We start from the raw sequence: 24,716 nt of genomic DNA on the forward strand, positions 1-24,716 counted from the left end.
GTCCTTGGTAATTCCATACCAGATACTTAAGCATTTAAGTGCATTTTTTCCCACTGAAACTCACTTGCAATGTAAGGTAGTGTAAATATATATATAGTCCAGATGCTATAAATGCTTGTAAAAATGTTAAATATAATAATTGTTAATGTATCAAATTACAATAATCTCCAGGCCCTTTGGCTGCCTAAATCTTTTCTAGTTGAAGAGCCCTGCCATTGGGGCTAGTAAGGCATTGTATTTGGGTCAGAAGGGTTAACCCACGTGTATGCCATAGCAATTAGTAAGATATTGCATAGAGACACCTTTGTAGCATGCAGTGTTTAGGTAGGTAGTCAGGATTATCTACCCTCAAGTTAACAGAGCAGACATACAGGCATGCATCAGTCCACTATGGGTTAATAATTTAAATCTTTTATAATTATACTGGTATATATTACAATTTAATTTACACCTGGAAGTGATGATTGAGAACCAATATTTTTCTCTATTTTTTTTTTAGTTGTCTATTCACTGAAAATGTTGCCAATATTTTGTTATTGTTATTGAAGTTGGCGAAAACAATGTTACAGGGGAAGAGGCCTGAAATGTTTTCACAAAGCAACTTTTTAAGAGTATATTGAATAGGGCCCTTAGTGTGTCACCACAGCAAAAATCAAGTTTTGTGTTAAAGTGAAAAAATATCATGATTGGACCACTGATGTGAACAGGAAAGAAAACAGCCATCAAAAATTACAGGTTAGAAATAATTATGAAAATGAATTTGGGACATGCACCGTTCTTGAAATGTTTACATTCATTATCAATAAAACACAAGGCAGTATCTCAAAAGATGTGAAGTTAGCTTCTTTGTTCTCTCTTTGGGAGCTCAACACCTCAGATTCTTTATATGAAGGAGTTCTGTCGCCTAACAAGACATACTGTATCTGCAAATGAATAAAAGAAATGCCATTACTCAACTTTTAGAGGTATTCTAATGAAACAGGAATAACAGTTTGCAAAGCTAAAGAAAAACAAAAAAAAAACAATTGAGAGCCTAGTACAATAAGATTCTTCGTTCAATGGCCTTCCGACAAATGGGGCATTCACTCATTCGGTCTCCACAGAGTTGGCACGTTCCATGTCCGCACATGAAGATCATATTCTTCAGCCGGTCCAAACAAACAGGACACATGGTCTACAGCAAAACAAACATTCAGAGAATTATTCAATGCAATTAAACTGTTGCAACATGTAAGCCAACAAATATAAAGAATGTGTCAATATAAGAATAAACAGCAAAAGACTTCAAAGCATGAATCCCAATGGTTCAGAAAGCTAATATTTTTAAATATAATCTAGGCAATACATGCAATAGCATTATCTAAGGAGTTTACATAAAAAATCGTTAAGAAAAAGAAAAACATTCAGAACATGCAGTGATATTTACTTTCCAGGATACACAGTTTTGTTGGTGAGAAATTGCAGGTTCCTTGGTATATATTGCTACATGCCAAACTATAGGTTTATATTGTTGTATGTTATCTCTGAATTAGTATGAGCACCAATGTGATGTGAAATGTGTTGAGCCTTAAAGTTTCCATCCAATTGTCTTAACCCATCTTTTCTTGAACAATGTTCAGTACCCTGCACCTTCTCGCTCGTTTCCACAGTTGCATTGCAATCATTGAGCAATATATACAATATTTAGTTCTATTTTTAAATGAAATATTCCCCTTTACCTGTGGAACTCCCTAACTTTACGCATACACCATGTGCCTTCTCTCCCCACATCGAAGTCAAAACTAAAACTGCCTTCTAAAGGAAGAATTTCAATAGCCTGTGCTCATGGCTCCTGTGCCACACCCACACATACCAACTATGCTGGTCAAGCACTTATTCTTATCTGCCGTCTGTATACGCCTCCAAACATACCACTTAGATTGTAAGCTCTTTAGGGCAGGGATTTCCTTTCCTATCGTCTGATTATGTTTGTTGCACTTTTTCCCTATAATGTATTGGTTTTTTTTTTTTGCAAAGCACTGCGCACATTGGTGGTGCCATACAAATAACATACTGTACATAAATACAACCTATCCTAAACAAAGCTAATTTCCAACTAAAATGAGAGAAGGTGTTGACCATTAGTAATGTTACTGTTTTAAGTGCTAAACCCGGTTCAGCTACCAGTGTTAAATCCTTAACTTGGGCAATTACTTTATCTCATGGTATCAGGCACTAAAAAGGAGATCCAAAGACATGGAATGAGCACTACTACCACTATAACTGCAACACATACATAATTAACCTATATAATTAGGTGGTGTTCCCTGGAGTCAATAAATGCACTGTAAACGATAAAAAGTTGTAGGTCCCACAGAGCAGGGCCTACTAGGACTCCAAAAATGGGGCACACAAGTATGAGTACAAAATTGTAAATTTTATTAACCAAACAGCCAAATGAAGACAAACAGAGTATAATAAACCACTAAAAACATAGTGAACCATCTTCCGAATGCTAAAGTGATACCTAAGAGTATAGATAGCAAACAATTACTAGTAGAAACTCCGGTGTATAATTCATATGTAGAGAAACAGTATATATCTCTCTATAATGAGACCTAATACACTAAAAATGCAACCGAAATAGACCAGCCTCACAGTACTAATAATGCGTGGAAAATGGATAACTAGTAATGTGTACTTAACCAAAATTAGGAAAGTGTATCTATAAACCTTGTTAGTATGGCAATATCCCTGTATAAACAGATGTATAAATATACAAAAATGCAACAGCAAGCAAAACAATGATAGGAGCAACAAAGAATCAAGGCTGTCCCAGTGAAACTGAGATAGTAAAGATCACAGATGTATCTCATTGAAATAAACAACCATCATTTTTCCGACTTTATGCCTAGAAAAAGGCATACTTATTTACTGATATCTGGCAGCGGGTGTTGTGTTTGATGGCCCTAAGGGATCATTTATATCCTGCTTCGAGTGCTTATTGCATTGGGTTTCTCTTACCATAGCGCCAATCCTAGCACATTTAAATCCACACGTACTGTCTGCTACACTTGCTTTGGCATGTTGTTGTTTATTTCAATGAGATACATCTGTGATCTTTACTATCTCAGTTTCACTGCGACAGCCTTGATTCTTTGTTGCTCCTATCATTGTTTTGCTTGCTGTTGCATTTTTGTATATTTATACATCTGTTTATACAGGGATATTGCCATACTAACAAGGTTTATAGATACACTTTCCTAATTTTGGTTAAGTACATATTACTAGTTATCCATTTTCCACGCATTATTAGTACTGTGAGGCTGGTCTATTTTGGTTGCGTTTTTAGTGTATTAGGACACCTTATAGAGAGATATATACTGTTTCTCTACATATGAATTATACACCGGAGTTTCTACTAGTAATTGTTTGCTATCTATACTCTTAGGTATCACTTTAGCATTTGGAAGATGGTTCACTATGTTTTTAGTGGTTTATTATAGTCTGTTTGTCTTCATTTGGCTGTTTGGTTAATAACATTTACAATTTTGCACTCATACTTGTGTGCCCCATTTTTTTGAGTTTTAGTAGGCCCTGCTCTGTGGGACCTACAAATTTTTCTCTCTTTTTAACTAAAAATTAGATTGTAATAACTGCGGGAAAGGAACAAGCAACTAGCAAGTTGGTGTATGCACACACAGCAACACTAGCAACAAAGAGTAAAGCAAATATAGAAGTATGAAAGTGTTACTAAATGCAGAAGACAAGTTTTCAGTAGCTACAAATCTAAATAAAATAGTCTAATTTAAGGAAATCAGAAACAGAAGTTTTTTACGCCACACATTACAGAATTGTACGAAAATTGAAGACTGAAGTAAATGACATAATTTGCCAGATGTGAAGCATCTTATATTAGTGAGAAAATATTACATTCCAAGATCAAATACCTAATGCACCCAGGCACTGTTCTAGTTACCTGCTCCTTTATGTCCTGTAACTGCTGCTGCAGCTTCTGCACATCTGCATTGACATTGGTGTTGTCCTTGTCCTTCTGTAAAGCTGGAATGTTTCCTCCTGCTATAGAGCAAAGCACAAAGTGTACACAGTAATGGGAAACAGTCTATCTAGAATCGTCATAAAATCAGCTCAACGGGTATCTGCTTCTAAAAAAACACACCAAAAAAACGATAAGCAGCGCTTATAAAAACGCAGAAAAGTATAAATAAACGAAATAAAATGTAAAAACACATTCCCTTACCTGACATTTCTTTACTTCATAATAGATATTATGAGACAAAATCTAATAAGAATTTAACATCATCACACTACAAAACTTGGATAGAAAAAAAATATATATATATATATATTTTTAATCTTTTCTATCCAAGTTTTGTAGTATATATATGTATGTATATCTATATATACTGCATTAAGACCCTGTAAATTAACACATTTTAAAATTCTATTTGAAACTTTATTTAAAAAAAGTTATCGATTTAAAAAAAACTACTGTTCCCCAAGCTGTCAACATTAGGATGGAAAAATGGCTACAGACAGGATGCCAGCAGTGAGCCAATCTGTAAAATTCTGTGAAAGGAAAGACTTCTTCCTCACGGATTATCTCACCAGTAAGAATCTATTTGTGGCCATGATGGAAGGGTGTCAGAGTCTAACACACCCCTAGGTTCCATGATAGAGATATCTTGTATTCCCTCATAGCCTTTCAATTTCTTTTTATCCTACCTAAACCAGGGGTCCTATGGAAATCATCTGCAGAGCAATGTACTACTGAACCCTCTGGCAATGAAGGAGTTAACATACGTATAAAATATATCAATTATTGTTAAGGAATGTGTAAAGTTTCGATCACAATTATGAGAAACTTTCACACTTCCTATACTGGAGAAAAGGTCCAAATAGTGGAACAGCTGCTTTTATTGAACTACACACAAAAAAAAGAAAAAAAAAAAAGAAAAAAAAAAAAGACAGAAAATAGGAGATGAGATAAGTACTGAAAAGAATGGATTCTGAGAGAGAGTGCAAACCACACAACAAGAACCTTTTCGGGGACTATTAGTGATACAGAACAAGCTCCGACTCACCTATATCATCGGTGACCTCTTCTATACATTTCCCACTACAGCACATAACGAAAGGTACTCTGCGCTCAACAACAGCACGACACTGAACACACTTCTTCATAAGACTTGCACAATCTGGGAAACAAAGAAAAACAAGACAACCGGGTTGGGGATGAATACTCTATTGGTCTCTTATTTTCTTTCAAATGTGCTATTATTAGATCATTAGACTGTGGAAAATAAGAGGTGAGAAAAAACACATTTCTATATCTATTATCCACAAACTCTTAATAGAGGACAGATTGGAGGAACTCAGCATGGTGAAGAGATTATTTTAGTCAAGTCCTTCTCTCCCCCAGAGACGAAAGCAAATGTGGATGGCACTTTGCACTGAGCTGGACCTGCTTTACAGCTACATCTCAAACAATAGAGACCTACCTTTGTAAACATCCATATAAAGAAAAATAATGGTAGACTATTTTAAAATGGATCAATATAGAATTAATTAGTAGTCAGAAAGGTACGTATATGCTTAGGTCAGCCTTATGGACATAAGGGGAGCAACAAAGTAACAGGCGGTCGGTCTAAGCCTATTTTGGCTTATTGTTTTAACATTCCCTAGAAAAGCTGCAACAAAGCGAGTGTGGAGTGTGGAGGGCAGCACATGCACATAACATGAACAGAAGACAGATTAAATCATTTTGTATACTAGCCAAAATATTTGCTTTGACCTTTTACTTGACTACCAACTGGAAGCTTCTAGAGCAGGGGTGCGCAAACTGGGGGGTGCAAACGTTTCTGGGGTGGGGCGCAGCGCTTACAGAGGCCCTGCGTTCTTCCCCACATTTAAATTAAATGCCGGGGGAGGCGCAAGGCCTCCAACTCCCTCTTACCTGCTCTCAGCTGGCTCTTCGGTGACGTGTCACTGTGACAAAGCAGCGTCAAATGACGCCACGGGGTCAAATGGCAACATGACATCACATGACGCCGTCGATGCCAGAACACCGGTTGGGGGGTGGGGAGTGCAGACGGGGGCACAAACGGAAAAGTTTGCGCACCACTGTTCTAGAGCATCTATAATGTGGCAGTTGGGCCCAAGGTATGAAAGCAGCAGTCTGTTAGTGGCCCCCTCTAAGGTAGCAGAGAGCTTAAATAGTACTAATTGCTCTGTCGCTTATTTAAAAACAGACAAGCAAGTGGGCGTAATGCTGTGCAATTAATACACTACCCTTCATACACCAACCACCTGCTATTTGCAGGTTGTGCAATAGCTTCTCAGCTAATGAAATTTGCAGAAGCGCACAATTGTTTTTTCATTTAAGTCAGAGGGCAGTAGTACTGTGGAACAAACGGAAAAATATAACATCATATGAGCCCTTTAAAAACTTGATGAACCAACGTTTCGGCTGCAACAATCAGCCTTGGTCAAGGTGAGCCCTCACCATCATCATGGCTCATTAAACACTTTTAGATTTGGAAGACCGTAGTGCCTGTACTTTCCCCTTATCTACTACTGACTTATCGTAACCTCCTCAGGATTTAGTATGGAGCACTGGCTGATGTTTTCTATGATTTTTTGGGACGAGTGCTTGCATTATCCTTTATCTTTGCTTTTAAAAACGTACTATTCTGATTTACTTACTTTCACAAGCACACATATGCCCACATGGCTGAAAGAGCACTGCTGCTTTCTTGTCGGAGCACACAACACATTCCTCAATCTGCAGAACAAAGTGACAATGAGAGGCAGAAAACGCATGATCAGCATCATGCAGCTTCTCTGAGATACAGGAGAACATAAGGGACCCTCACAAGGCACAGGTAACCGGATACAAAAGCAAGTGTATGTGTATTTGGGCTAAGAATAAGGCAATTTGTTGAATGAGAAACATTGTATACCATGTCAAATCAAACAATTTTCATGTCATGGGCAGTTTCAGTACAATTCAAGAGAAAACAGCAGTGAAGATTTAGAGACTGCAAATCAATTAAAAGGTGCAATCCCCCATAGTCGGACAGAAAACATACTTTAACAGTCTAACTGGTTCCCCTAAACAAATCTAATGATGCCAATGGCAAGGGTTTGACTGCTTTAATTTTTTGGGACATTAATTACAAGTTTATTTTTTTAACGAGCCTATCTATCGGTGTTTGTCAATCAAGTGTTGTCTTTACACTTCTCCCACCTTGTCCTTATCAGAGAGCCAATTAAGTTTTGGGGGGCGCGGACGGGGACTGTATAAACCCTAAGGCTCCGCTGGACGCGCCCTGCGGCGCGTGCAAGTCACTGCACCGCGATCTGTGGTCTCCAGTGAACTTGTTGGGAGCGTGACCAAAACGGGTTGGGTGGGCGCGGCCATGACGTGGGGGGGCGGGGCCATTGTACACAGACACACCAAGCCGCCACCCTCCCGTAGCTCCAGACAGCTCCCCTCCTTAATGGCTGCCTTGCGCACCACGTGATGCGTCAGCGCTTCAAATCACCAGAAGCGTGTAGCTCCGGCCGGCTGACGCGTCACAGAACGTAGTCAGCCACGTCTTATAAGGTTGGATGTCTCCTTCCCGAGCAGAAGGAAATCCCTCAATGTCACAAGCATAGCATCATACAACAGTCATGCAACCAGCATCGTAGGATCAACCTGGCATAGCAGCCACATCATGTCATTACTGTACCTCCCCCCTCTCACTTCTTTAACAGAGAAAAATATTTTAATTTCACATTTAGATAAAGCACCATCATTTAAGCAATTGGCGATTCATCAAAATGTGCTCTGTAAAAATGGAAAATAAATGCTCAGTAAAATACACAACATTCTAATTCAAAAATAAAAAATAATACACAGTTCTCTTCCGCACTACTATTGATAGGAAACCGCAGATATATAAAAAATAAAATTAAAAAAAGTTATTAATGTAGAAAGCTTTGAGAACTATGTTTTTTGTGTAGCCATTAAACAAGTAAAATACAGAAAATAACTATTTATAGTAAGATTCTGATCCTGATAGCTTACAAAAATACCTACCTTAGTCCTGGATTGAACTTGATCTTTACATATGAGACATTTTTTCACACGAGGAGAACACAAAGAACAGGTAGCAATATGTCCACATGGGCCAAAGAGTGTATCCCTTTTCAAATCTGAACACACCATGCATTCTTCTAAAATGTCACAATCATTGTTGCTCAAAGAAGGACTGTGGGAGCCTACTTGACCACTAAAATAACAGAAAAGGGTTAAAAATTGTTAGAATTGTCAGAGACTAAAATTACAACATATTACACAGGTGTGTGTTGGTACACTTAAAAAAACTATACACATTTCACAACTTATACAGATGCAGAGGCACTAACAGAGATCAAAACCCAATTGGTAGGGGCTGCTGCTTAAAAGAGCATTAACTTAAAAAAAAATGAGATGTAGATAGAGAGGAAATAACACACATATACACATTTTAAGTTATGGTGGGTGAAAAAGGCGACAAGAAACCTCCACCGTATGCATATAGCAAATAAAAAGATCACTTGTGAGCACATTCACATGTCTTAAACAGGTCTGTAACCCTGCCTTTTATCATTATCACTTACATATAGTGCTCCCACTGTAGCAAGTGATTCTGATTCCCATGCTGTGCTTAAAAGCTGTGGTAACAGCGAGCATTAGCTTATAAGGGTTCCGTGTAAAAATGGATTTCAGGCAAAAGGTGACACGGTGGGCTCATTTGCATGTCATTTCCCAGAATCCCTTGCTGCAGTGGAAGCACTGTATGCTAGGTGATAATGGTGAAAGGCAGGGTTGCAGACCTGTCTAAGACACAAGTGATCTTTGTATTTTATAGATATACACATATAGTTATACACACATTCATACACACATAAAATCAGTTATGTAGTATTAAATAAAGCTTACTGCCTCCCCCACCACTAATTATGCTCTTTTTAATGTGTTTAAATGTATTACGCTTCATTGGGTTGCTATAGTCACCATGTAGACAGCCACAGCACTTCCTCTTTTGAAATAGGCAGCCATATTGGGTGCCCGGGGAAGCAGGATCTTTGTTGATCGATCACAGAAGAACGGATAAGATTGGCAGCTTAGATAATTACATTGCCTTAAAAGGTATAGAACTGCTGCATTAAAATAACAACAATCGTGGCAAGAAGGAACTCCAATTTAAATAGAACATGAAAAAATATATTTTTGCATCAATATTTCAGACTACTACAGGTTGATTTCCCAGTAACATATGTGATGTGTCAAAACGTATACGTGAATAATCTGTACAAAACTTTTCCTTTGTTTTTCGACCAACACACTACATCTTCATTAATATTGATTTGGCTTGGCAGCCCTTATTTTTCTCCTTAGCCTTGATTATTCCTGCTGGGAATGGCTGCAGTCACCACAAAGGTACGAGTGCCTAACGAGAACACGACCTGTTGCATATTTCATCGTGTTTCTTGCAATCAGCTACGGCTTCAAATCTGCATAGCTATTAAATACTTTAAATAATGAAATAATGAAATAATGAAATTAGCAACTTGTTTTCCTCACACACAAAAAACCCTCAACCATACCTCGATTTTTCCTTGTGGCATTTACCCAAGGCTTTGCAGAGGCTGGGGTCTGGACAGAGGTCAAGAGGAGACTGTCCTTTTTTGTTGCGAATAGTGAGGTCGGCGCCATTGGCTGCAAGAAAACAGGCGATGGAGGCTGCGCTCTTCTTCTCTGCTCCTTGAGTACCAAGTCCCATGATTAACTGGGGGGAAAATAAATGTTTTTCTTGCATTTGACATCACTGCTCAAAAATCATGTTGCACACAAATTCCTAGTGTCATAATGGTGAGCTGCTTAACACTACCTGTAATCTTACACATGGCCCTGATGTTCTAGAAAAGCTCAAAAATACATTCTAAACATAAAAATACAAGCAAATAGTTAATGCCCCATTATGGAGGAAAGACTTGTACTAAATTTTAGTAGAAGTATCTACGTATTATTTACTTTATTTAATACTTTCAGCCATAATGTTTATTTACTATAGTTTATACGTCCTTCCATATATTTTACTGTATTTTATATTTTCACCGCTTTTTAGAGGATATATTTAATAAATGTATTGTAAACTGGGAGCAACAAGTGATATTAATGTGACTTGGGGTTGTTTTCAGAACAGCAAGCCCCTTTGCTGTCCCTGGTGATGCCTGCTACCATGTTCATATTAACTACAAGGACCCTGTTCATTTAAACCAGTAAAACAAACCATTCTTCACCATCAGATGTTAAAATATCACAACTCTCAGAGCAGTCGGACAAACAAGAGGAATGGCTGAAGGAAACGGGTGATATTTTCTTATTCTACGCCATGAAGAATTACTCATACAGTATAACCCACGCAATGATTAGATTTCAAAGACTACTTGAGCCTTTTTAACTTTCTATGACTACAGTGAATATAGACAGAAGGCCTGATACACAAGTTGAACATATTAGAATCCTGTAATATAACACAAGTGATCTGTATAACAATTAAGGATGCTCATTATAATAGCTATTTTTATTCCATAATGCTGAAAATTGGCACGGCACCGACTCCATTTTTATTTGATCACGATTGCCAAGGCTATGAGGACATTGTTCGAAAACCTTCATTTTTACAGCATTTCACAGAGTTACTAAAATTATGTTACATGTTAGTTTGGGAATGTGCTGAATTGAAGGTGTAGTTCTACTTACACAGTCTAAAAAACACACAATAATTTTACAGATTTCCTTTACTTTTTCACCATCTTTTCCATTTCACTGTGTAAAAGTATAGCAGTTCTCTCACAGAAATATTTGTCATGCTTACTATCTTGTTTCTGGAGCTTTAAGCGTAGGAAAAGGAAGTGACCTCAGGCATTAAACTTGGCGAGGCAAAGGTTCACCAGCAAGAGGTAATCTGAGCTTGATCCATTGTTAACAGCCATACAAGCCAATGGAAGTTAACGCTGGGTTGCGCTCCAATACAATATCCAATATCAGAGCTTAGTAAATACTGGTGTTCAATTGTATACTTTACAGATTTTTACCTTTGCATTTCATTAAAAAAAAAAATAATCGTCAGTACTATACAAGAAAATCTATTATTGTTTTATATAACTTCACTAATCACTGCACCAAGTCTGTAAACTACCCCTACATGAAAGCAGCTTGCCGTGTTTTTTTCTATGTTACATAGATATGTTGTTAACATGGATTGCACCTACAAGCAATTACGTGCATTTTTATACTACTAGTAGATACTTGAGTATCTGGCATCCGTGATGGTCGATGCAGTAGATATCTTTTTTTTTTTTTAAAAAGGCCTTTCCATAAAGAAAGGAAAGGCATAAAGGGGACATGTTGACTAAATCAAGTCACACCTATGCACAGGAATAGACAATCCATAGAAGAAATAGGATTTCCAAAATAGACTACATATAAGGAAAATGCTTACGGTGTTCTTTGATGGCTCCCAAGTAGTAGTGTCCACCTTGCCAACATCTTGCATGTCTTGGAGTTGGCGCAGCTGCGACAAGGTATGGTGCCTAAGTGCTTCATGCAGAGGGGTATCACCATCTTTATCTTGGATGTCCAGTTTGGCTCCTGCACGAACCAACAACTAAAAAACAATCAAAAATATTCACTGCCTGTTTATTAGTAAACCCAAGTGTGCAACTATGGTAGTCATACCACACCGGTTTCAATTGTGCCAAAAAAGCGAGTACTTCATTATTACACTGACCTACTATTGAACAGAAAACATTTTGAAGACTAGCTTTCTCCGATGAAGCAATACTGGTCCACTAATTAGGAGAGAGTTGAGAAACACTGCTATATAAGCTTATGTTAGACGCGTGTACACGTTACCAACAAAAAATCCCTCCTTAAGGGCTTTCAAGGATATTACTTTAACACCAGGAAGACATGCAATAAAGACGGCAAGATATTTAATATGCTCTGTATTCTTTTTTCCCATGCTTTCGGCCTGCAGCCCTGTTTTTTCGCTTGTGAGGACTGCAAGAGGAATTAGGACTTTTAAGACTTCAGAAAGCATTTTTTTTTGTTTTGAGGGGAAAAAAACTCTACACTTTTTACATCAGACATAAGGCGTTTGTTTGTAACAGACATAAGAGAAAAATATGTAAATGTGTTTATGTTATTTGCAAACATTCAGAATTTGATTTCTACATTTCAGAGATATCAACTTCAATCCTATGAGAAGGCACCATTAAATGTAACGGTTTTCCTGTCACATTGTAAAATGTATACAATATCTTTGTGAAGGAGACCATAAAAAAGCATTGAACATTTATTAAAGTATTTTGAGTTCCTGTGTTTTGCTAAAAAACCTTTTATAGGATTGTACATTTAAAACAGCGTGTAAGCATTTAAAAAAATCAAAATAATGAATTCCGTCCTTTTACCAACAAAGCATTTGTCATTCGTAAAAGTAAAACCTGAAACTTAATTTTTTTCTGTTTAGATCAGCATTTTACCAGAAAACCAGGTGTACACTGCAGCTGTTGGCCAAACAAGTGAGTAAACAGCATTCACATGCTACCCTGAGAAAGGGGCCTACAATAGTCTTACATTCCCACGTAACGAACTACATGTACTTTTTATGTTCACCTTATGAATCCCACAACATCGAAATAACGATTACTTTTCTTTAGATTAAATTTCTTACCCTGACAATCTGCGTATGCTGACGTTCAACAGCCAGGTGAAGGGCAGTCTGCTGGTTCACATTCTGGATATCTAAATTGGCACTGCCCTGAAAAGAAATAATGCAGTTAGTGTCTTCAGACAACTAGTAGGCAAAGCTAAAGCAGTTTCAAAAAGTGTTTGCATCTTTCCATTTAAAATCGTCTCATCTGTACCTAAAGGAACGATCTGTGGTCTACCACAAATAAAATGGTGGGGATAATAGTACTGAAATCAGTAACAACCGGTGAAAATATTTTTTATATAGTAGAATATGCAAATATACATAAACAAATGACATTTTATAATTTGCAAGTAGTGTCACATTATGGTCTAAGAAGCTTCTCTTAGCGCAATTAAGCCAGACAATGCTGATCACATTCACTGTCATTCACTGTCAAAGGGTCTGCAACATACCAAGCCTTTTTACGACTGCCTAAAGAAATTCAAGTGTAGCTACTAACAAATTACTAAAGAATGGTCAAGTACTGTAGGTGGCATTACATTTTGTGGTCAAGTACATAACACGAACACACACACAGCCCCTACAAGCTCGGAACCCAAACCCACCACACCATATATATTTATGTCAAAGGAAGTGCCCTCATGTATATAACAAGAGGCAAAAGGCCCCAGTGCTACATCCGATATGACAAATAATAAAGGACTTGCAAAAGAGGGGACACATAGGCATGGTTTCCAAGCTAAAAAGGCTTTCGCCAAAGAATTGAACTAAATGACCCTCACTTATGAAAAGAAAAATAGATTAGCATTTAACTAGATAATTTGTCATATTCGATGAAGCACTAGGGTTTTTTGTCCTTTGTCAAGTACATAACACTATCAATTTGCATTGAAAACAGAAGGTAAGGAATTCAGTGATTCCCCTGTCCTGAGTAACAAACAAACAAACAAGCAAACAAATCAGGAGAGGGCATAAGTATCAATTTCCACTAGCAAATTTGGAAATCTCACCTGATGAACTAATAACTCTGCTACTTCAACATGATTATTGAGTGCTGCCAAGTGCAATGAGGTGTATCCGTCATCTTTCTTCTCATCTACAATCCATGGCCGGGGTAATTTAGAGAGCAGGACACGCATAGCACTGAAGAAATCAGAAATATGGTATATAAGAATTTTGCACTGGCAGACAAAAGAGCAGTCCATGTTCAGGGTTTTGCGACCAGAAAATTGCAGCAGTGCTAAATAAAGATAGAATACCCATTAGTGTATCTGAAGGTCTTCCACAGGTCCACAAATATACTTCACCCACCCCATTGTTACATTCATACGGTAGAAAATGAAGTGACCGGTAATCTGCAAGTTACTACCCAGAATCATTTTGTGCAGCCTTATCCAGTCATTTTGTTCCTAGAGCTTATGCATGTTGCATTACAGTTTGTACAGCTAAGCTTACAACAAGGAAGTACAGAATTAGTTTACCCACTCAAGGACAGATTTGTCATTTTAGACTCATCAGTTTGTGCTTGGTCACTTGTTTTGCATTGTGAAGCTGGTAATGATTGCAAAGTACACGCAATTAGGTAATGGTGAATAAAAACACAATAACCAAGAAATAAAATACCCAATCGTGTATTTTCACAGCTTCCATCAGGTCCCTAAATCTGTAGCATGAAAAAGAACGAAACATTTCGTACTAAAGCTACTCAGTCACAGAAACATGTTCAAACTCCGTTTACCTGGGTAATGGTAGCACACATGCGTCACAGCCTTGCCTGATCTTTTTTTAATGTTCCCACCGCATTGTAACTAGGGGGCCTTCTGAAGCTAAGATCCATTATGTTTTAGCTCTGTAGACGCCCCCGGTTCCCAAGACACTTACCAGTGGTTGTTCATCTACCTGAGAGCTCCCATATGCCACCAAATCTCACTGGCCCGGGGGCCAATGGGACAGTTGTTTAAATACCCAGCTGAAAAAACGATAACCACAACATTAAGTATCTCAGTGACAGAGAGGTCCCATGCACAAAAAACAGTGTGCTTTAGCTCTAGAGAAAAAAAACAGCTTCAATGATGTGAAGAATAAAATAAATAATATTGTTAAAAAAAACTTATCCATGGCTAATCCTGGCATGAGTGCAGCTTTAAATTGGCAGTGCATTCCCCCCAAACACTCCCATTTTCTTCAGGACCCTAAATCATGGTGTTTCTAATGTACAACTCTAGCAGTAGACATTCCCCCATACACATTATTAAAGAACACGTTATCGCTCTTCCAAGATGGCCACTGGACAGGTTCTTGCTATTGATCTAGGACATGAGAAAAAGTTCATAGATTAGAGAAAACCGAGGCAATTATTCCTGTCTTTAAAGTTGTAGCCGTTTAGCTTGGGAGATGGAGAGCTTCTCTATGGTGTACAAGCTTGAATCTTGACCTCGCCAACATAGGTCATAGTTATTGATGATCTCACAGCTTCCTGTCAGTGCCCATTCAAATGTCCAAAAATGATGTAAAGTAGAGGTATCTCCCAATATTTATTTTTTTTACCGATAAAAATAAACCCTGGTTAAAACAGTGTAAATGTTATTATTTTTTTTTTAAACCGCATAGATTGCTGGACTAAAGTGAGTTAACTTTAGCGCTCTGGCAGTAAAAAGTGATGCCCATTTTAAAGGACAGTATGCACCTTTCTAAGGAGACAGATAAACATTCCTACACTACTCCCATTGAATAAAACTTCAACTTTAGCCTGTTGTGTGCTACATTTTCTGAAAGACATTACTTTGGTTAACTCCAGCCCATCTAGCACAGAATGGATTAGTGCACATTATCTAACTTGTAACCATATACACATTCCCTTCAGTGGGAGTTACTATAGGTAGATAGTAACCTATTCAAAGTGTACACTTACAGGAAAACCGATGTTCAGGGTGGGACAGACAACTACGTCTGCCAGTATGTACAAGTTTTGTATCATGAAAAATCAGTCCCTTCCCAGCAACACTTTTTTTTTTTTTAAACACTTCCACTTGCAGTCAGGTCTACTGCATAGTAAGTTGCAAGCCCCACAGGCAGCCAAAGTGTTATAGAAAATATGTAAAACATCATGCTCAGTAATAAATGTATAGTAGAGTACTAATAAAGTGGAGGCACTAACATGCAAGATCAGTCTTTTTGGTCTCCAAGCTATTATTAGCACTATGACAAATATCTCAGAACATGCCACTTTTATTGGTTCTAATGGTGGATTATACATAACTGTAACTGCACATTTGCTACAGTGATTCCAATGCTGCATTCAGCAGGGAGATAAAGCAGTCCCCAAAACCAAATATTGGATCCTTCAAATATTTTATCAAGACCCTGATAACCGTCAAAATAGCAAAAACCGCAGCTGACATTTACAAAGGGGAAAGCATCCTTGGCACACTGTACTACGCACAATGCTTATGCACGGAAATCTCATTTTCCCCAGCTACATAACTACCAGACCATTGAGCACCCATGCTTCATTCCGCCATAGCTTCACATGTCAGTGACAAAAGTTCCCAGCATGGAATTGCCTGGAATATGCTGGCTCGTCTAACAGTTTAACCATTAAAGGGGCAGTCACTGACAGCAGGGACTGCAAACTCAGAGTATTGCAGATTGCGGCATTCAAGGGAGGTAACCTTAGGGTTCTGGAAGTGTGATACTCATTATAAAGAACAGTATGCACTTTTTTCAAGAGGGGACTAGTAAAAACACTCCTGAATTATGTGATTTTTGAAAGATATTACTTTGAAAGAACTCCAGTTCATCTAGCCAAGGGTGCGCAAACTTGCCACCTTATTATACATCCTGCTTAAAGTGAATGTGTTTCCCTTTTCTCCAGGTCTACTGAATTCAAGTACATCAGCTACTGAAGTTTATCTGTTTGACTAATGATGGCTTCATAATAACTATACAAACATTGGACAATACCAAAAAAAAAACAAAATAATTCACCTTGAGTTAAGGACAAACCATTTTGATCACCAAAATATATTCTCTAAAGAATGCAAGAATCAACGAAAGCTTTTGTTTACCATGAAAATAGTTACAATTATTTAAAACCACTTGCACAATTTTATTTCAAAAACAAAAAGTGTCAATCAGCTATATTTCACCTCAAACATGCCACTCTCCGTAGTTCACTTGTCCTACGAAGGACACCCCCCTTAAAGAGATACAGGCCCCCATATGCTCTGATAGCCTCACTCCCCCAGCTCACTTGATCGAAAACGGCAGAGAACTAGAGATGGTTTTGAAGGACATGAATACATTTGCTACCAAATAGGCCTGCAAAGCATTTTATTTATTTAAAATGTTTTACCAGGAAGTAATACATTGAGAGTTACCTCTCGTTTTCAAGTATGTCCTGGGCATAGAGTTAAGACAAATAATACATGGTTACAAATACAGTTACATAAGTGAACAGGGTATACATTATATACAAGACATTGCATGCACAGTTAGAGATAACAAATATTGCAACAACTTCTGGGAACGAAGGGTAAAAGCCACCATTCATGTTTGAGAACATTTTGAATTTAATGTGTACTCTGAAAATGGGATTCAAGAAATACATGCAAAGTGAATTTTAAAAGAGTAGTGCTTTTTCACAGCCAGCAGACTATCACTTTTCCTCCCCCCCCCCTAATAAAGTTAACTAGAAGAAGGTGGTTGTAATGCAAGCTTTGTTTTTTAGCTACCTTCAAAGCAGACTACAAACACAGTGTTAGTTAATGATTAGTGGCTACAGAAAATGCTAATTTCTCCACTTATGTGACCAGCTAGCTCTGCGCATACACCACAAACACAAAAAACATATTTCAACAGAAGCACTAAATTGTGCATGTTCGTCAGATTAAAAATAAATAAATAAATCAGGAAGGGTGATGCATGCTAGATCTCAAACAGCTAATTAGGACTGCAGCTAGAAAGCATTATTATTCCAAGCACTATTCACTTTTCTGAGCTCAAGAAATCAGGTTACACAAATTGTTGTGGCAGCAGCAGAAGCTTAATTATTGTTTCATATCGCTCCACAGACTCAGGCTTGCTCCACAGCGTTTCTAAGTATAGCGACAGCCGCATCAGGCTTTACTAGCAACAGCGCACGCTCAGTGAAAATATGGGTAATATAAGTGGAAACATGAGACCGCTTTATTCGGCAGTGCTAAAAATAGCTGAACAAATGGCAAAGCAGTGTTGGGGCTCGCCAGGATGAACAATCAATAAGCAGAAAGCAGGATAAGAGCTCCCAGAGCTCTTGGATCGACAATCGACAGCTGAGAGACTATTTTTTGCTATGGTTGACTAAATATGGTCAGGGAAGAGAGAAGCACTAGAGACTGTTTGCCTGGGATTGCATGTTTCAAATGCTTAGCTGCCTATAAAGCTGTAACAGTTTAGCTTGTGCCCTCTGAGTGGGGGTTATGGTTCGTCTCTATAGTGAGCAAGTGGGAGTCCTGACCTCACCAACACACTTGATTGACCTCTGGAGAAGGAGAAGTAGCTTCAACACAGATGTGTACACAGCTCAATCTGGAAACTTCAACAAACGAAAGACCCTCAAAACAAAGGCACAGAGCAAGCATACAAGGAGACAGATAGATCGAACTCTTTTTTTCTCTCCAATGTATTTCTATTACAACTTGTATTTTTTTGCCCCTCCAACCTGAACATGGGACAGGTTCACCAAAGTAACGCCGAGACCATTTTTGGGTAAAGGTACTCCATTTGTGGCAATTCCCTAAGAATGTGTACACTTCTCAGCAATTTAGCAGGTGTCTTTTGAGTATTTCTACATACAAATACATGTTCTTGCATTTAAGCTCTGACAGAAGGAAGGTGAGTTACCCTGTTTACCCTTTTCCTTTTCCCCCTTCGATTTAATGGGGAGCAGAATCAGCTTAAGATCAAACGACCTCTGATGTGTAAGTGATTACTGTATATGCATGGCACTAACCATAAAGGGAACAAAAAGCACCAGGGGCTGTTCTATGCTGTGCATTTAACCCATTCTGTGCGGAGGCCTGCAACAGAGAGTGATGCAGGCCTCTATGCTAATGAAATACTGCATGTTTGACCATCTCATCTATTCTTACTTTAACACCCTAGCTGCCTAGCACATAAGTAGACACAAATAACTTTCAAGGCATTGCCAAACCATCAAGATCTTTAGTAAGAGTAAATGTAAGTGCAATCTTATCTAATGTTTTTGTAAACAATTCTAAACACCAAGGCATCACCTAACTCAACCTTGAACAATATTGAGATATAGATATCTATATGAATATATACACACACATGTATGTATATATGTACATACATGCGTGTGTATGTATAATATATATATATATATATATATATATATATATATATATATATATATATTGTTCAAGGTTGAGATATTATATATATATATATATATATATATATATATATATATATATATATATATATATATATATATATATATATCCACACTATTTTCTGGGCAACAAACCTATTTTAAGTATAAACTTAACAGGGGGGCAGGAGGAGTCTGTGGATTATGATGAAGTGTAGCATGCTAACTATTTCTATCCTTACAGTGCATGCTGTAATAGTAATGCTGCAATGCTGTTTTTCCTTGTACTGTATTACAGTGCTATATCACCAGCTACTCTCTGATTTGCTCTCTATCAGCTGCATGCACTAGCTTTGTCAGGAGCTGCAGAAATTTTACTTTCGCTCATCTTTCCTTCTCTCAGGACACCTAACCAATAGTACTGTTAACTACAACACCCTACTATACATATCTGCCGACTCTCTGCATCTCAAACATACATTTGATGAAATATAGACAAAGTAAGAGCTCACCAGCACAGTGACATCATTCCGGTCGGTCATTTCAGTGTTTCCGAGATTACTGAACGCGAGTCGGGGACTAGGTGAGCATTGTAAAACAAGAATTTGCAGTCATCGATCTTGGAAAGGACTGCTGACTAGTACAAGGAGGCAGGTGGAGGTGAGTCACAAGGCTAATTAAAACATACAGCAAAAAATGCTTAATCTGAAATTAGCTGCTGCATATTTGCATGTGATGTCCTGGCCTGCTAGAAAACACCACATGCCACACATGGAAAGCATGCATTGTGATTACTAATGTGTTTACACAAGTTGTCTAAAATGTCCCCATTGGAAATAAAAGTAGCAAAGTAATTTCAGAAGCGATCTTTTTTTTTTAAAGATAATTATCCTTCCCCGCCCCACATTGATGCCTGTCATTGAATTTTAACAACGCTCTAAATTCTAGTTCTAAGTGATGGATTTCCAATGAAACAGGCAACCAAAATATTATATTAACTACTAAATTAACTAGCAACATTGGAATTCACACAGCTGTGCTTGAAGTGCCTGAGGGTCACACAACATATTGGGGATTATTCATTGAACTGCGATAGTGACGAGCCTGGCCATATTGCATTAATGGGAGTTTGTGTGTGATACTGCCCCGATCGGCACTATTAGAAGTGTTAATGACCAACCCCCACTGTGCTGCAGGCCTCTCCTACACAGACAGCTTTAAAAACAGCAATGAAGTCCAATCAGGCCAACTGTTAGGGGGCGGCTAGTTTGATTTGTGTTTTTTGCATTGTTGTTTGTCAAGTAATGTCAGAAAGTATCAGATTTCATTTGCAGCTTCATCCGAAAAACAGCACATATTCTGCCTGCTTAGAGCACATACTTCTTTATGTGCCCATATGAACATACAATGCTATGGAATGTAAAGAAGTATGTATTTTTGCCAGGTGATGAACACCGGTCCATGGGAACGACTTCGGGAAGAAAAGGTCCACTGACACCGCAATGCTTACTGTGGTAATGCCAGCTGGGTATTCATTAGAAATATTGTTACAATGACATATTTAATCTTATTTTTGTTGAGGGGACATGATGATAGAGAATATCTTGCCTATTCAGTTATTAACTTCCCAATGCAAGTTAAAATGTGTGTATTGCCTTCTGTATGAAATGCAAAACTAAGTTTTAAACCATACCTATCATTTGTGAAAGATAGTGAAATATGTTAAGTGTAATGAACAGTACAATTGTATTTAATAGCTATTTAAACTGCATTCAGGTCCTGTGCCATATTGAAAATGTGTATCAAAACAAATGATATGCAACCACATATTTTTTTTTTTTAGCATCCAACAAAACAGATGTAAATGACAAGAGTGGTGCTTGGTGCAACAGAAACCCATGACAGCCACATTTGTTTATTGAGCAAAATCCTATTTGTGGACATTTTAATTAAATAATGTTCGCTCCACACTACTTATTTTAAAGTATTTTTTCTGCCTTTTCTACTTGACTCCTTGATTTTACAATGTAAGAATGCGTTTCAGCCACTATATGGATCGCTGCATTTCATAGAACCAGTCGAATCCTTTTCAATGTCACCACATTTCTCCTGGACAGCTCTGCAGTGCTGCATATGCCCCAGCAGCCACCACATACATGAAAGTATACCAAACATTAGTATTCACTCCAAACTATAAATGGACATTATGTACCTTTGACGAAATGCAGAGGAGTATAATCAGTCAACGAACAGAGTCAAATACATTAATCATAAGTTTCTCTTAAAAGGGGGGAATGAGGCATTTCTAAATTCCTATTACGGGTTTAAAGACCATCTTATTGTGAAACATATACCTACATATTACCACACAGACGGATTTCATCTGTTAAATTAACAAACTGTCCAGTCAATTACCTTCTCTAGGTCTTCTGTTTTACAATCTGAGCATAATCTTACATTAATCACATAATGGAGCAGTCACCTCACTCAATTGCTTTTTGGAAATGCGTGTTTTGTTTTTTTTTTGGTCAAATTGTATCCAGTCAGCAGATAAACGGTTTTTTTTTTTTTTTTTTTTTTTTTTAACTATTACTAGATACACACACACTTATAAATTTGTAGGCTCACTTAACGTGGCAACTAGTGCCTTTCAGAGAACGAATAGGAAAGAAGCATGTGTAATTAATTGCTCATTTTATCATTTTTATAAGAAGATTAGGAAGGAATCGTGAAAAAAAAGTGTGAATTATTTAACGTGTATAGGTTTTCTGTATTTATCAGGAAATAACTTTCTTTTTACTACTTAAAAAAAAAAACAAAGTTTTTTTTCCCAAGGGAAAAAGCACTTAAGTGCTGGAGCTAAATGCATACAACACAAAATATTTCCCATTCATAAAACAAATAGCTCCATTTATCAGTCATTAGGCATTATATATGTATGAGTATCGGCTGAAGCTTCTGCTCTCTGATTTACCCAGGCCTCTGGCTGAAGTATTGAGTCACTCTAGAATGTCAAATCCATCACTTAGATCAGCTGTTCACTTTTAAACCCAGCACAGCCTGAACTCTGAGCATGTGCTGACATGGTTGTAACTCAAACATTTCTTACGCCTGACTGACATGGGGAACAGATGCTGACATTATCAAATGCTGCAGTGCTTTTTTCCACTGCCTTTTTCTTGCCCTGATATGGCAAATGCATGAAAGTGAATTGCCATCCAAGAGCACACTTGAGCAGCTGGATCTGTAGAACTGTTCACATATAACTGGTATAAATAGCAACCGGTTTTATGGCAGCCTTTATTGCTCAAGTCGAAACGACATAGCACCTGCTATGTTTCTATTAGGGCATGCATGGCGTAAAGAATATATTTACATTAACATGGTCATAGGAAGCAAACTTGGCAACACACACTTGTATGCTATACTTGATAGGAGTGTATGTTTTAAATGCCAATAAAGAATTATTGGCTAAACAGACTACACTGACAGGGCAGTATTTTACATTTTATATGCATCTGTTTAATGTGATTTGTGATGTTAAATAAGAGAGCAAACTGCTCAAGTACTAACATGGTTAAGGTAATTGACATATTTGACTGAAATTATTGATGTGTCACAATACTGAAATAAATATGGTAAATGTTATGTTTTTCCAGTAACATCTTCAGTGCTGCAAAGATTGTAAATAACAGACGCCCCTCTACTGCCCCCCCCCCTCCTTGTTACTCAAGGACCCCTTTAATACTCTGAAGGAAATACCAAAACTTTGGCGCAATCGTTTTTAAAAACAGTGAACTGTAACCCAGAGTACATGAACTGGTTCTCTCTCCATTTATAGATGCAATCCCTCAACAAATGTCTCAGACTAACGCGGAATGGCATGCCCTGCAAGGTTTCTTTTCATTTTGTTCTTTTTATTTCTTTAAATTCTATGAAGTTTATCGGACAGATAATCTGTTTCTACTATGGCAGCCTAACTAAACAGTTCATTTATTTAAAAGAAAATGAAAAGCGTATCACGGATTGCATCATTACTTAACAATTTTAGGCCATTTGTTTGTTAATAGAAAAGCAACACTATTAAACAATGCATTTTCACATAGCAGCTGTTTTAATCCATCTGTTTGAGTATTTGTTTTGTTACCATCTCCCCAAAACGCCAACATTTTTCTTACATCATTTTTATTGCAACCTTTTTCTGACAGCCAGCTAAGAGTAGTTACACCATGAAATAACAAAGGACAAACTGCCTAGTATATGCTATGAAAACCGCTGCCGTGTCAAAAGTCAAGTGAAACCATCGCTACATTCAAACATAGGCAGCAATCTGTATATCTGCACATGCTTTGTGATGTTTTTTAGGTTGTTTTTGTTTCCCACCACGCAATGCAATGCTTTGCTAAAGCTGGTAAAATGGAACCAAATCACCTCGTCAATGGATTTGGTCCCCTTCAACCAGCTGTAGCATTGCATTGAGGACTACAAATTCCAGTAGAAGTTGTCAACTTTGGAAACCAAAATACTGCAGCGAAACGGATAACCAAAAAGAACAAGCCTTATTAATGCACCAGTTTTCGGTCCATTCATGTCTTCATGTAAAACTTGCAATAAACTACCCTGATTACCAATTTCAAGAAGCACAATCATGTCATTGTTTATGGGATTTTGCTAAGCTAAAATAGCTTACACTGTTTATTTAAAATTATTTCATTCATCATAGACCACTCGCAACCTTTCCTTTTTCACTTGGTGCGATGTTAATAGACCTTACATGGTGGGAATTTACGCTTTTGTATACCAGAATATAAATAAAGATGACATTTTGTGTAACGATTTGTTAATTTCTACTACTTTTACAATGCATTTAATTCATATTATAGGCTAACGCAGTAAAATTCAGGGCATTATTGAAAACCCTGTTCTCTGATTGGTTAAAATTCCGGGCTTTATCCACAGTAATGCCCTGAATTTCAGCAGTTTGCAAAATGCAGTTTTCAATCTGTTTATTTCCAGCCAATCAGCTTTCAGAACAGCTGAGACAGGGCAGGGGATTGGTTTGAATTAAGTAAAAGCTCTGAGACATGGCAGGGGATTGGTCAAAAAGTATCAGCCACGGTTTGACTCCTCCCCCTCCCGAGCTGACTGAGAATTTCTGAGCAGATTCAGTTGAATTGGAGGGGAGAGAGACTGCAAAGAAGTAAGTGTGTTGTGTATAGAGGTGCAGTGTTGTGTGTGTGTGTGTGTGTGTGTGTGTGTGTGTGTGTGTGTGTGTGTGTGTGTGTGTGTGTGTGTGTGTGTGTGTGTGTGTGTGTGTGTGTGTGTGTGTGTGTGTGTGGTGGGGGGTTGTAGAGGTGCTGTGTTGTGTGTAGAGCTGGGGGGGAGAGTGCAAAGTTTAGTAAGTGGCTGCATTTTTTATTGTGGCTGCAGTGTGTGTGTGTTGTGCTGTTGTATGTGTAGCAGCAGTTAGTGTGAGTGTAGAGCTGATGTGTGTGTGTGTGTGTGTGTGTGTATATAGAGCTTGTGTGTGTGTGTGTGTGTGTGTATATAGAGCTTGTGTGTGTGTGTGTGTGTGTGTGTGTCAG

At 37.8% G+C, this 24,716-nt stretch overlaps 1 protein-coding gene across 1 annotated transcript in view; it reads right to left on the bottom strand.

The window, feature by feature from the left end:
- Positions 1-1,033: 1,033 nt before the first annotated feature.
- Positions 1,034-24,716, bottom strand: part of MIB1 (MIB E3 ubiquitin protein ligase 1) — a 74,962-nt gene continuing 51,279 nt past the window's right edge. Inside the window, exons 12-20 of the mRNA XM_075588514.1 lie at positions 13,766-14,005; positions 12,774-12,860; positions 11,541-11,705; positions 9,640-9,821; positions 8,087-8,279; positions 6,706-6,784; positions 5,085-5,198; positions 3,959-4,059; positions 1,034-1,174 (exon numbers count right to left, since the gene is read on the bottom strand). Of these exons, the coding sequence (XP_075444629.1) occupies positions 1,034-1,174; positions 3,959-4,059; positions 5,085-5,198; positions 6,706-6,784; positions 8,087-8,279; positions 9,640-9,821; positions 11,541-11,705; positions 12,774-12,860; positions 13,766-14,005 (1,302 nt within the window). The remainder of the gene's footprint in view (positions 1,175-3,958; positions 4,060-5,084; positions 5,199-6,705; positions 6,785-8,086; positions 8,280-9,639; positions 9,822-11,540; positions 11,706-12,773; positions 12,861-13,765; positions 14,006-24,716) is intronic.

This window comes from Ascaphus truei, chromosome 2, assembly GCF_040206685.1.
Source record: "Ascaphus truei isolate aAscTru1 chromosome 2, aAscTru1.hap1, whole genome shotgun sequence".
NCBI lineage: Eukaryota > Metazoa > Chordata > Amphibia > Anura > Ascaphidae > Ascaphus > Ascaphus truei.